Source organism: Temnothorax americanus, unplaced genomic scaffold, assembly GCF_048541705.1.
Source record: "Temnothorax americanus isolate GAGA-0224 unplaced genomic scaffold, ASM4854170v1 Scaffold58, whole genome shotgun sequence".
NCBI lineage: Eukaryota > Metazoa > Arthropoda > Insecta > Hymenoptera > Formicidae > Temnothorax > Temnothorax americanus.
In genome coordinates, this window is record NW_027509730.1 from 726,489 (window position 1) to 741,833 (window position 15,345).

Consider the following 15,345-nt stretch of genomic DNA (forward strand, 5'->3'; position numbering starts at 1 on the left):
TCAGCAAAACCGCTCGTCGGTTATCCTATAATTACGACCGTTTCCGTCAGTTTATGGTGACACTCGCCATAAATTCGTCGCGGTAAGATGAATCGTAAAACGTTCGCGGGTGATAATAGTGAGAATCTGGTACTCTAATTATGGTTTTGTCGACGCTTTAATAACACTGCAACGTTTCTCCGGTGAAGGGGACGCTGTATCTCCGCAACGGGAACCAAATTCGTATCCTTTCCTTGTTTAACCTCAGTCCAGTCAAACATTGATAATTATTATTCGAAAATTTGATTTTGACGTTAAAATATTAATATGATGCGTGAGCTTATATGAATATAAACTGATTAAACGTATTCACGCTCGCACTGATGACTTTAGTACTTGCTTTATTTTATTCGTATACGGAAAAATTGCTGATACAATGATACCATTGTGACAATCAACGCTCGTATTAGCTTAATATTATAGTACAATTAGTGAAATATTATATATTCATACGTTAGAAAATTTATAGGAAATAATTTGTGTACCCCGCGGTACTAAATATCAAAATATCAATTACTCGCGCCGAAAATAAATTTCTATTAAGCTCACCTGTTTTAGAACCGTTCACAGTTTGTGCCCCTCCGTAATGCCACAGATTTGCTTCTTTTTTTTTTTAGCGAGCGGCACGTTAAAGAAATGCTCGATTTGTCACGACGCGGGGCGTGTCAATCATTGCCGGGTCAAAATACGGCGGGGCATAATAACGGCAGTGAGCCGGCAATGACACGGGTATCAGAAACGGGGTGGTTAACGACGGGTGTCCGCGGTTGGGAAATGAGGCCCCTCGCCCTCCGGCCCCTCGTGCTTGCACACTGGCTCCTCTCTTTGCGCGAAATGCAGCATGGCGTGACGCAACAACACGCACCACGTGCGGGCCCCGCACAATGCTCGTAATAATTTTCTCTCCTTCTTTCGCGTTATCGCTTTTTTTTGTTTATTTCCACTATTCCCTTCCTTTTCTTCCTTTTTCTTTCTCGTCCTCTGTCGACATCCTCTTTCTCTCTCTCTCTCTCTCTCTCTTTCTCTCTTTCTCTCTTTCTCTTTGTCTCTCTTTTTCTCGTGCTTTCTCCTTCTCTCTTTTTCGTTGCGTTTCTCGCCTTGATCTCCCCGAGCTTCGCTTGGTCTGCTCTGTTACTGTCGTTCGCGTACTACCGTGCCTATAAATGATTTACCGGACGTTCCCTCTATAGAGTACCCGATTGGTCATGGTTTCGCTGCGCCAATGGTACGGTGTTAATGCGACTTTATGCCGGGCGTGAATGAGTACGTGGCCCTTTTTCAATTTGAGCCCTCAGTCATTCTTTTCTCATTTATTATATCATTTTTTGCTTTCTCATAGAGGAAGCTTTGTTTTCGTAAATTTGTATATGAACCTTTGATTGCGTATAAAGTTGGCTCTAATCAACCAAATTTAAAAAAATTATATATAAAATAGGGGTAGAAGAAACCAAAGAGAAGAGAAAAGATTGTTTTTTGAGTTTTTAATGTCAATATGTTCAGAGTGTTCTAAAACGTCGAAATATTGCATTAAAAAAAAATGTCGGTATGTGTGTATGTATGTATGTATGTATGTATGTCTGTGCCAAATTTACACAAATTTCTATAACTCCAGAACTGATCAACCAAATCTTAATGAATTATATGAAATAAGGGCAGAAAAGACAGAAGAATATAATAGAACCAATAAAAATTGTTAATAATAAAGGAGTTACCGATTTCTGTTAAAAAAAGTACCAAAATTTTTTAATTTTATTATATTCTTCAGTCTTTTTTTTCTATTTCTATTTTATATATAATTCTTTAAGGCCGTCATAGTCGAGCCTTATATCCAAGATCGTCTTACAATTAGATATAGTCTTAAGGCGTCATCAGCCAATCAGAGGGCCGTATTAGCATCTTAAGACATCACTTCCTCTATGAGGAAGCCAAGTGCAAATTTCTAATTTGCACAATTTTTTCTATTCATTTATTCATTGTATTGTTTCTATGAACGGGATATATTGGATAAAAGTCGTTTATTTCTATTAAGCATTTTTGACATTTAACATTTTTGCAATGTTTTTATGTTTAAATTATATATGCTATTCGGACTTGTTGTTGTTTTTTTTTTTTATTAAAATACTGTATTGGGGTTTACAAATTGGAGTGTACAACATTTTCAAAGAATCTTGTTAACTAATTTTGCAAAATGTAAATTTTATTTGACATTATTGACACTTCATACTTTCTCGATGCGTTTATTATTAATAACTGATCAATTCAAGCATGACGCACTTAATATTTCTGGAATGCATGCTTGTTGGACATATCGTTGTATCTTTGTCATGACACTGTTATGACGGACCACGATCGATTTTGATGGAGTGTTAGGCCTAGAGAAGGAAAGAGGAGGAGAGGAAAAGAAGCATAGAGAAAGGGAGAAAGCATCTCTGTGTGCTTGGGCATGCCAGCTGGAGAATTCCAAATTGTTTTAGTGGCGCGTGCAGGACGCACCTGCTATGTACGGAATTTTAAGACCCCGTTATTATCACATATCGCTCGAACTTTATCAGTCAGATCCCAAATATCGGTATTATTAAGGTGAACGCATACCACGCATAATTCATTACGGTGGGCGCGCGAGCTCGCGCACGAATTCCGAGTCCTCGAGAGTCCGAAGAAGCTGATTAAAAATTCGCACAATATGGTGGCGAGAGATCGGCGTGTCTTTTTATTTCTCTTCTCTGGAGCGCTCGCTTCGGCGTTCAAGCTTAAGCGGAGCACGAATTCTTCGAGATTCACCAAAAAAGAAACTATCGAAAATGTAACCTGGTCCCGGTGACCCTTGCCACCAATTTGTTCGAGACATTCTCATCAGGTTGAATCAACTTGCTCCTTTTTTCCATCCGTGAATCCTTGCTGGATCCACGAACCTACGCTACCATATGGCCCTGGCTTCACTTTTTAGTCCCTTTTCCGTCTGTAACTATTGTAAACCTAATCATATTGCAGACATCGGTTCATATGCAGATATAATTGTAGCTTAATTATGAGAAAGATTACTCTAACAAGAGATCCGAATATAAACGTTTATAGTATAGATAAATTTGGGAGGAATTGAGAGACATAACATATACTAAATTGCATAGGCAGAAATATAAGAAATAATCTTATCTTATCATAGATTTATATAGTCTTTTTTGATAGACTGCATAATTTGTGACATAACTTACAAGGGAAATTTATGACGCAAATAGATAAATAATAGATTTAATAAATCATTTTAGAAAAGTAAAAAACAAACTCATTTTTATAAAATATAAATTTAAGCTTACAGAGGCTTAATATAAATATTATACGATTTTAATGAAAACTTTTTATAAATACATATTTACTAATTTAAACAGAATAATAAATTTCTTTCGCCAGTATATATAGAATAACAATTAAAGTAATTTAAATCGACCGTGACTGGCAATATATAGCGTCTTTTCGATATGAACATTGAAAAACTGTGGTCGAAATTAATAATGTCTCGATGATTGATCCGAAAAAGTGCTGTGTGAATCCGACAAACCAAAAGTTGGCTCACTGCAGTTTTTCAATGTTCATATCGAAAAGACGCTATATATTGCCAGTCACGGTCGATTTAAATTACTTTAATTGTTACTAATTTGACTTAAATTTTCTTCAAAACGTTCAGGAAATATCGTAACTTCATTTTGTAAAGGGGAAACATTAAACTTAGAAGAATATTTGCCATCTTGTCGCTTCAAGTTCAATTTTTTTGCCGGGAATTTTTTCATCGATAAGATCGCGTTAGAAAATGAACTAAAATCGAGAGAACGGAATGGAACGAGTGTACAAAATGAGCACATGCTCGGAACCACTTTGGCACATGTACGTAAGCTCAGTGATAGAGTGGCTTCGTTCCGTCGTGGTCCTTTTCGTCATCTGCATGGCCCAACGCCGCTGTCTGCTACACGTCGTCGAGCAACAAGAGGATGATTTAGATTGAACGCGCATATTTAACAGCCACGAGTTGTTGTGACTTTCTACTTCCGCTCGCCCCATTCTTTCATAAATTGCTATCTCTCTACTGGTTCTCTTCTTCGTCTACGTGAAATGATTAGTTTTATTCTGCATCATGTTTTGGATGCAGAAATCATGTTTTTTTCACATGCTTATCGAAGATACTCGCGATAAAATGTACTCCACTTTTTCTCGCGTTAATCCGCGTTGAAAAAATAATTCTTATCTCGAATCTTGTTTGAGATTCCAAGTAGAAATTCTTCCTTCAAACTTACTCATTTACCATATGCATAACACAGTCTATCACAATTAAGTGAAGAAAGTCGCGACAGAATTCTCGTTTCTTCTCCTGCCTCAAATACTGTGAGATCAACGGAGGCAATGATAACGTTCTTGGCCGCGAGATTTCCGATTTTCTTTATATAGCTTCTTCCTATTCCATATACTTTCATTCGAACTGTGCAAAGTATTCGAGGAATCCGCTGGTGGGCCTATCAACTCGTTTTCTCCTTCTTCTCTCTTTTCTTGCTTCTTTTCGCGGATTCTCTCGTTGAAGCGATCTCTCTTCTTCCTCCAATCTGCAATGCTCTCTACGAAAACGTTTCTCTCTTTCTCTCTCGCGAAACCCCTTTATTTCTCCCCCCCCGTCTCTCCGTTCGTCGCTCGTTCTCCAAACCGGCCGAAAGAAGCCAGCAACGTTGCTCTCTCGTCACTGTCTATCTGAGCAGACAGCGTGGAGCTGCCTTCGAGCAAAGTGAGGGCGTCTAATGAGGCAATAAATAAGTCGACCGCCCTAACCGGCCTCTCCACGCTTTTCGTTCGCGACGACGTGTCCATCCTCGAGTTCTTTTCTTGCCTCCGCGTACACGAGGTGGGGCCCGATCTCCACGATTCTAGCCGGGATCCCCTTCCCCCCCACCTCCCCCTTGAGCGTTCCGCTGGCTCGATTGTCGTCGATTAAACCGAGTCTTCCCCCGTTTTTTCGTCTAGTAGCGGATCTCGGGATGCCTTTTTGCGAGGGCTCTGCCTCGCAAGAAAAGGAGTACAAGCGGAGCGACGGGACTGTTAAAGCTCGTTACGCATATAAATTCGATATGTTGAATTTTGTTAATTTAAGGAACGCTAGATTAGTCAGCGATATGTTTACGCAAAATGCGATCATTATTTTATAATGTTGTGTTACGTCAGTGTGTTGCGAAATGTATCCTCATAATTATATTATACCTACTTGTGTGTGTGTGTGTGTGTGTGTGTGTGTGTGTGTGTGTGTGTGCCGTGCACTGATATTAAAAAATGAAATATCTAATTGCTATATTTTATTATTAGATATATATACATATTAAAATTGATTTATTTGTCGTCTAATTGAAGGATGTAACGTACACAGCTGTTGCTTTATTTTTATTTCATGTCTCTTGTTGGTTTTAATTTTTTGAACTTATTTTTCATGGATCATTTTTTGAGTGAAGCGAATAAAACTGGAAAATGTTAGTTCGTGGAAAGTTACGAAATCGCGCGATCGGCAGGACGGAAGACGAATGGCAACGTAGTGCCTGACCACTCCAATTCCCATTAACTCCGCGCCTTCCAGCGATATTAATAGAGGCGCGGGTGCAAAACATTCAGCGTAAACGGCGCTCGTCAAACGCGACGTGTTTGCAATAATGCCGTAACTTTATTATCCGCCTCCGGGGGATTGGACTTTTAGTATCGACGCGCAGCGGTCCTCTGCGGTCCGTTTATTTGACTAACGGGGTGAGATGCGCGCGGCCACTGGGAAACCGGGTCTTTGAAGTCAAAAGGTCGGATAAACCTCCGGTTAGAAGGTTGCCTTCGTCTCTATCCGCGGCATATGTGACGCTTTTCCGATGGAGGCTATCATCAATGTGAATCACAGACGCAATGAGAATAGACCGAGCCGTTGCGTCGTCGTGATAAATTAGCGAAGTGCGCGCCGAACGTTATTTTAACGTGATTGTTGTACGTTTTAATTTTCAATTTGTTGGATACTATTATTAAATTGTTTGTTATTCCGGGAGAAATTTCGTGATTAATTGGTATATCGTAATAGCGCGACTATAAAATTCGCGGTAACGTAGTTTATGACCGCGCGTAGTAAAATATCTGAACGCGAATATTATTTCGATAAGTCATAGATTTAACTTCTCGTATTTATGATAGGAAGTTATCTATATAGGTATATATTATACAACTAGAAATAAAACGCGCAGCACATTTTTCGGGATTTGCATAAAACATGGTGATCTGGAAATTTATTTGAATAAGCCGTGTATAAAAGCTGCGTGTATAAATGTTTACTACCAACGGAGATATCCATTTCCAACTCTCCCATAAAATTCACACGTCATAAGACTTTTGCGCCACCGCAATAGCACCACGGCTTAATACAATGTTTAACTTCTCGTAGTTTCGCGCACTTGTAACTTCTCGGAATCGCTACATCTATGTCGCTCGTCTATTATCTTACGCCTAGGTTTAGTTGCATTCTTAGTGTAGATTGATATGCCGAGTCGAGAAATAGTACATGCGTTAATTCTAGGAAAATTTCGCAGCCTCTGACAGCTGGTCGTGATCTAAGACAGCTAGGAAACATGCGTAAGATCACGTTTTCCAACTTTTCTCTCTCCGATCGATATAAGGAGGAGGGGGGGGAATTGATCAGGAAAAAATCATTTGAGATCGTATAATAAAGATTTAGGGTTGTCGATGGAAGGAAAATATAGGGTACTTTAACAAAAATATAATAAGACATGTGTTAGTAGTGATATTTGGTGAATCGAGGGATACTCTTTGTTGAGAACATCCTGCTTGATCCGATAATGCAATATGTTTTATGTGAACGTTATTGTTTACGAAGGCAGGATACGGTCTCCTCTGGAGAACCCTCGTAACAGATTGAAAAAGCTTTGGCGCTTGTCGTCCGTCAGACTCTATCGGGACTAAAGTCCTTAACAGGAATATCGACGAATCGAAGTTCCTGCAGCTTGTACTCTGTCAGTGCGGGCCTGCTGATCGTCCCGCGAGACGTTACATGTGCCATATTTTGCTCCAACGAGAACGACGCTCTGCTCTCCTTTTCTCCGCCCCCCTCTTCTTTCTCTACCTCGCCCATATATCTCTTTCCATCTCTCTGTTTCACTCTTACGCGCAAAATCATTCCTCGATCTTTCTCGATTCTCGATTTCTCGTGAATTCTCGTATCCCGCGTATCATCTCGCGTATATCATCTCCGTTCTCGTCGTCATCGTCGTCATTCCCGGTTATAGTCGCCACTCGAGGTGGAATCCTCCTCGCCCAAATGACGATGTCACTCTCGTGCACGACTCCTCCATGTCGTATCTACCTCCGGCTTCTTATTCCCGTTCGTGCAGAACGAAAAGCGGGCGAGGAGAAAGGCAGGGAGGGGGGCGGGGAAGGCGGGCGAGGAAGCACATTGGGAACGGGCGCGCGAGCAACCGTCCTTAACGGAATTATTGCCATTAAGGTCGTTGCATTCCCGAGAGGCCGTCGTGTACGCGCCCCGGCATCCTACCGACGCAGAACTAATGATCTTAATTAACGTTTCGTAACGAAGGTCGCCCGGACTGTCCCTCTTTCTTCTTCTTCTTCTTCTTCTCCATTTCTTCCTCTTCCCTCCCTCTAACCCTTCCTGCGCTTCCAACCGTTTCTCTTTTTACCTTTCCGCCTTCGTGCCCTCCGCACGCGGGTCCGCGCGCTTCTTCCTCCTTGTCCTCAATCTCTGTCTTCGTCCTTCTTCTGGAACCCATCTGCCTCCGAGTTGTTCTCCTCGACTTCGTAGTTCCCACCGCTCGTAGTTCACCGCTCAGAATCCATTTCGCTTTATTTCTTCTTTTTTTTTCTACCCCCAGTGCAATCATCAAGCTGTCCCCTCTCCGCTCTTTCTCTCTCCTTCCTCTTTACACCCTCTCGACGTACTCGCTCGTTCTTTCCGTTCTATAACGCACTTCTTCCCCCTCCATAACATTCGTTTCTTCTCTCTTTCTCTCTCTCTCTATATATTTTTTTTCCTCTTTTATTCGTAGAATTGGTTACGTCGTCACGAGTTTAATGCGTCGGAGCTTTAATTATCGTAATGGCGTTAGCGTGCTCAGATTCGACTGTCGTACCTACTATTCGCAATGTACTTATCCTTCTTCCTCGCCTTCTTTGACGGTTTTTTTCCGTCGTTATTCTCGCGGTATCGCAAGTCTCATTTTCCTGTCTCTTACGAAGTTCTACGCGTAATACAATCACTATCCTAGCTTATTATTCTTTTGTCACTTCTCATCGTTTCATATCATTTGATCATTTTGTCCTACTATAATTAAAGTCCCACGTACCACTGCTTGTGAATTAGTCAGATATATTTAATATACATCAGGAGTACAGAAGAAAGAGGAAAAGAGAAGAAACCGGGAGACAGTAACTTTCATTGGCATAATAATTTCACGTTGTGTCGACCGCAATTGCACGGTGTCAATACAATTACTTGAATTACTATAATTCACTCGTCGTTAGTAAATTACGTGTATCAAGCTAGCACCGCCGCTTTAGCAGCCGCAATCGAATAAAACGTATATACAGAAATTTAGCGGTTTTTTCCTTGTTAACTTACCGCACTGTTATATAACAGTGCGATAAATTAACATGGAAAAAAGCGTTAAGTTCTCTGTATACGAATTATATAACAGTGCGATAAATTCGTTACAGAACGCGATCTAATTATTTACGTGAAAAACACGAAAAATTGGTGATATTAAAAAAATTCGTTGAGAATGACAAATCTCTCGTGTTCAGGCGATGCTAATGGGGTAAATCCGAATTCTCTGTAAATAGCGAAGCTCCCAACTGATTTATGAGGCACGACGGTGTGCTTAAGGAGAAATAAATTCTGATCCAAACACGAGCGATTAATCGCGAGGATCGGAGCTGCGGTCGAGACACAACAGTCGTGCTCGTCGAGCTACCGAGATTCTACGCGGGCTCTAGAAGGAACGGATAAGCGTCAGGAGAAAGGAGAGCTTCCGCTTAATCTCACGTTCACGCGAAGACCGTTCCTTTTTCCACATTGCACTCGTGCGCGCTCGCGCGCGGAAAGATATTGCGTAGCTGAATAACCGGCAACTTGGCCGCGGGATTTGTAGCTTCCGTAAATTATTCTGACCGTTCTCCTCTCTAGCTAGCGCGTGTCGTGCCTCTCGAGAGCAATGACGTTGCGCTCCGAGTTTCTCGCGGTTCGCGTGATTATATCGTTGCCTTGAGTATTGAGCGCGGATAGATTAATTAGACGCCGCAAACTTCTCGCGTTTAAATTACTATATTTTCTATGTCGTTCAAGAATTATCGCATATATTTGAACTCTTTATTTATGTCAACATTTACCTAACGTTATCGTAATAAATGTCAAATTTGAACAGATGCATAAAAAATGCATGTATGTAGGTAGGGGAGACCGGGGCTAAAACCGTCTGTTCTTTTTTGTGCCTATTTTTAACAACAAAATAAATAATTGTAGTTAAATGTGGTATACTACGGTAAAGAGTGAACCTTTAGCTACAAAATTTATATAAGAAATTTTTGTCTACGTCGCTTATTTGTTTAACTGGTATATTAGAGCAAAAACGACAACGGTGGAAAAATTGAAATCTCAAAAATGCCGGAGTTAAACCGTCTACTCCCCGGGATAAATCAGTTTCAGGTTTGATCGCCCATAAAATATTAGACACCTACATTGGATTCGTGTTTAGCATGCATTACTCTTTATAATCAGCATGCATTTATAATCACGTACCTCGAGATTTGGAGAGCAAATATTATTGCAGATATTACAAAATTTCTACGCGCAGAAAATTTCACTTTTCACCACTTTTCACGAAAACATGTTTGCCCTCGTAAAACTCATAACACGGCAGGTAATCTGCCGAAACTCCGTTGGTCACATGGGTACCATAAGCAGCGTTTACAATAGGGGTATTCAAATAAGTTAGAGTTTAACGGTTTGACAGGTTATGTCGGGTTAAACGTTAAACCCTGCTTATAGAAATTCAATACTGTAAGTGATTATTTGGCTATAGTAATTAATTACTTATTTTGAGTATTAACATCATTAAAAACAGTACTTTTAATACTCGAAATAAGTAATTAATCACTAGCCAAATAATCACTTACGGTATTAAATTTCTGTAAGGGAAATCGGGTAAAAAGTTAATTTTTACACTCTTAACCCAAAGATTAATGTGATTGGTTAATGAGTCACTTATGTATTTTGCATAACCTTAAAGCGTAGCGCGCCCAAAGTTAATTAATTAACTTTTTACTCGACTTTAACCCGACATAACCTGTCAAATCGTTAAACTTTAACTTATTTGAATACCCCTAATGTTAATAGCGAGTTCGCACAATATACAGGTTCCGAGATATTTGATTAGACGGATTTACCCCGTAGACGTTTTAGCCCCGGTCTCCCCTACTTATATATTTATAACGACCTTATTTTATTGGTAATTCTTAGTTAACAAAGCTATATTGAGATGGATATATTTAATATCATACATGTAATATATTTAACCACGTATTTTAATTTTTGATTCTACAGGACTGTAGGAAGCCAGCTGGTGATGGATCCGATGCTTGTCTGCAAGAAAACAAGACGGCTGAAGGGGAAGCTAGCCGACATTTGTCGTAAGGAGCCGTCTCTGCTGAAAGAAATCGCGAAGGGTGTTCAAGTAGGCACTAGGGAATGTCAGTACCAATTCCGAAATCGAAGGTGGAACTGCACGACTGTCAGGAGGTCTCTCAAGAAGATTCTGCTCCGCGGTAAGCTTCATCGAGATGCACAAATCGACGACAATTAATTTCAGAGATAGTTGGCGTCGTTGGCGATCGGGATTGAATAATTTTTATTATTTTTAGTTTCCATTGATACGTATATTTAACATAATAGAGATTACATATATCTTTAATAGCTTTTTTTTCAATATTTAAATGAATTTAAATTGTGAAAAAATTAATTTCTTTATATTTTATAATAAACGCGCGCGCGCGAAGGACATATATTTAAAGATCCGAACTCGCCGCGGCCTTTTGCGCACGTCGGCGTCGGACACTCGATCCCGTAAATTCGTGAATCCGGTCGCATTATTCGCGACCGGATTCATGGGCGCAAGGTCGAGCAAACGTTATTCCGGGGCCCCGTCCTCTCGCACCGAAAAAGGGATCTCCGGTCCTACGGTGCCCCTTTCAGAAGCGAGAAGGGGGCCCAAGCCCACGACAATGCACACGCTAGCGGCAGATTACAGGGCGCTATACTCGTTCGACATTAGGCGAACCGGATGTCGATTACACACTCCCCTACAGGGGCCCGAGGGCGATTCGTTACGATTAAATGCCGGTGCCCGATCGGCACACCTCCAGAATGGGCTACCCCTTTAGGACCTTTAAGGACCTTTCTACGTGCGGGGCCTTTTTAAGGGGCCCCTTTCCGCGTGTGGAGCATGACGTTGACCACTCTATACCGATACGAGTCTATTAATGATCGTAAAACACAATGCACAACAATAGCCCTCGTATTTTCATGTTTAGGATAATCGACTATTATTTTCAATGAAACATGATATCATATTATTAAATATCATTTTTTTATATTCTTTTACACTTTTACACTACGTAGTTTTAAATTATATTTACATAGAGTTTATTGGAACAAAAATAGATCTATAAAAAAATGCAGTTTAAGTTAGATTTATTTTTAAAGATATATAAAAAAAGAGAGAAATGTGTTGGTATTTTTTATTCGTATAACATATATATTTCTTATTATAACATTTCACAATATAATTTTATTTTATTGTACAACTTGGAGAGGGCATGGTTTTCCTTTGTGCCTTACTGTTTAAGACCGTATGACTTTTTTCGAGTTGTAATTATAATGAGTGGTAATTATTTTTAAATTAGCCTTAATGGGAGATCCTAGAAAAAGCGCTTCGGGGTAGTTAGAAAAAAGATAATGACTACTCTCTTTAATGTTGGGACCGTTTCGACACGTATACGACTATGAAATCAAACTGCAAGGTGTCACAGCAAATAGTAGCGTGTAGTAATATGATAATAATGATAATGCCAACAAGGGTACTTAGCCGGTCGGAATGTTGAGAAATTGAAGTTCCATGAATCGTTATTATAGACCGTTCATGTCATACACGCGTTTGTGTCATTATTATCCGTTAAAAAATTGATTCTTTATGACTTCCTTGTTTCTTCATCAGCAATTTACGCCAAAAACCTGAGATGATTAGTGTACGACCGTGACAAAAAGAGAAGTTTTAAAGAACTTGGTCGAATGTTATGTGTGTCCTTAATATAGCGCTTTGTGATATATTTTATAAGATTCCAAAATTTTATAGGAATTTTTCTAAATAAAAATAATTTCTAATAGAATATTTTAAAATAAAAATAGGTATAATAAACGAAGAACTATATATTATACTTGTTCTCAAAACAAATTATTTCTGTTTTCAATCATATTGTATGACATTGATTTATTAGTAATTTTATATACTGTAATTTTTTCAAAATATTAGGAAAGATTTTATTTTTGTATTTTTTATTGATTATTTTTCAAATATCTTTTTGCTTTGATAAAGATATACTGTAGTATTTTTCACAGAAAAGTATCGTATGTCATTATATTTTTTATAGAAAAGTATTATTTTTTAATTTCGAATTTAAGAAGTATTTATTTTTTTTAATATACCTTTCATAAATTTAGCGCAAGAAAATACCAGTAAAACTCTACTGATTTTATATTTTATTTTATCGAGATAATGTGTACTTCCACCAAAGCACATCGTTTTCATCGGTCTTGCGTAAGCACGCAATAGATGCGTTTATCGTGAACTGTGAGAATCGGTAGACAAGTGCGAATTTCTTCTCGATCACGATCGTGCCGTTGACGATCGATCGATCGGCTCTCACACATAATCAAATTCTTTCTCCACGCGGTAAATTTGAGCCCGAAAAGCATCCGACGAAAGATGAAACTGTCCGCGTGGTTCGCTCGTTCGTTAGCCGTCCGATATATTAATTTCGGATGATTGGCCACGACAACCAAATCGAAGACAGCGTGTCCAATAGTCTGTGCTGGTTTCTAGAGCCCGCTATCAGATCGGTGTCTTATGGTAGCTTGACAGATTGACACTGTCCGTCGGATATTAGTGGCAATATGTTCCCTTAATTAAAGCCTCACTGCCAACGGCCCGCGGCCAGTCCTTCGATTTTGTTTCCCGCTTTCGCCTTCTCCTTTTCTCTGCCCCTCTTTCTCTCTCTCTCGTGATCTAGAGATTGCCGTCAATCCTATCGATCGTGATTTGATGCAGGATCGTCGGGGGCTCTCTCTCTCTCTCTCTCTCTCTCTCTCAAGTAAGACGCTAAATGCGGACGCGTGTGGAATTCATGCCTGGCGATCAATGATCGAATTAAGCACGACACCGCCGGGGATGCCTGACGATCGGCATTCACTCGTGAGATGCGGGAGATAGTATATTATTAACGAGACAGCCTGTCGGCCCGAATAAATAAAGCGATAGTTTAATTAAGCGAATTAGCGTCACGCCCGGCTGACGCTAAAATAAATGCTTCTATTTATTTTTGAATATTTCGTAAATCCGAACGCCCCGCAGTATTCAGATGTAGTTCTTATCGCTAAAAATATCGCATAAAGATACGTGTTATATAAAAAAGATTGTTATGCAGAATATTACATAACACCGCAATAAATGATTGCCATCATGTGAATGTGAAAACATAAAGTGAAGATAATTAATTATTCGATATTCAGTTCTACTTAATGCAAGATTTTATGATGACTTTATGTTCTTTCGAGATTGTTTATTATTATTAACTTAGTTTTATTTCTCGTAGTACATATAATTTTATTCAGAAACGATCGTTTCTAAATCGGATAAAAATTTAGTTGTAATTATTTTTCTGAGCATGAGAGAAACATCTATAAATTTCTGGATTTGTGTGTACCTGATATCTTTCTTTGTTATAACAAAGTGGCTTTAATTTCCGTGGTTTGATTAAGAACGTCACTGCAAACTAGTTCACGGCTTGAAACTTATGCAGCCCTACTGCAGAGAATTAATTTGCGTTCCACCTGACACATATGACCTTGCCTCACTTCAAAAAGATGGTATTGCTTCATAAAATACGACAAGGCCCGATTATATGCTTCATCAGGTAATTGTAAGGTTCATGATGTTGCGTTGTAAAGAATTTGTTGTTTCCACGGTGAGTTTTTCATTCCATGTACATATATTCCACGCATCCTCGTATCTGTTAAATTATTATTTTGTGACGCTTATTTTATATTATACGTTAATGGTAGTTATGGATTATTAAAATGAGAAGTCAATATAAGAACGAGTCAAAAAGAAAAAAATGCTTATAGTATTTATATATAGATAAATACATTTATATACAAAATAATAAATAATAATAATAATTAATATATATATATATAATTGATAATAAATATAAAATAAATATAAATAATGATAATAAATTGACCATAAAAATAAGAAAGGCAGGCGACAAATCAGTTTGTCGAATAAAAATCGCTTTGTGTAGCGAAGCATTCAGCGGAGTCAAAAATTACGAGGCCCAAAAGTGGTGGGCCTCGAGAAAAGGTTGGACAGCGGGCTACATAAATCTCGGCTACAGAATCCATTATTGGATGGTGCGGATCGATGACAGGGGCGGCAATGTGTTAACCGGTCGTTCCGGGTGACAATTCTCACCGTCGTCATTTATCTGTGACTCCGTTCGCGGACAGCTCGCCCTTAGGAAGTCCCATGTTGTACCGTTATACCGTTTTTATTGGACCGTTTTTTAGCAACTCTATGTATTCCTACTTCCGCATTACCGTAAACTGTTATTGAATTATCGTTATTAGAAAATATAACGTTTAATATACTACATTGTTGTCATTAAATTACTGTTATACATTACATTATCGTAATTATTTGCTTTTTATCGTTATTTCCTCATTTGATTGTTTAGTTAAAAATCAAAATTTGTCTGATTTTTGCAAAGGATTATATTCTTATTTGTTAGATAAAAAAAATTTGGTGCTTTAAGTTCTTCTCGTCTCAAATATGTACAAACCGATCAATGTGTACTTTAAAACGTACTTTAAACAAATCCGTTAATTGCATATTGTCATAAAAAAAGAAGTAAACTTAATATTAATCTGTTATTTTTAATCTTTAACGT

The 15,345-nt window shown here is 38.8% G+C and overlaps 1 protein-coding gene across 2 annotated transcripts in view; it reads left to right on the forward strand.

Moving 5' to 3' along the window:
• Window positions 1–15,345, forward strand: part of LOC143904777 (protein Wnt-6) — a 102,792-nt gene that overhangs the window by 70,934 nt on the left and 16,513 nt on the right. For both annotated transcript variants that reach the window (XM_077419702.1, XM_077419701.1), the window contains exon 2: window positions 10,667–10,887. In XM_077419702.1, the coding sequence (XP_077275828.1) occupies window positions 10,689–10,887 (199 nt within the window). In that variant the 5' untranslated portion in view covers window positions 10,667–10,688. The remainder of the gene's footprint in view (window positions 1–10,666; window positions 10,888–15,345) is intronic.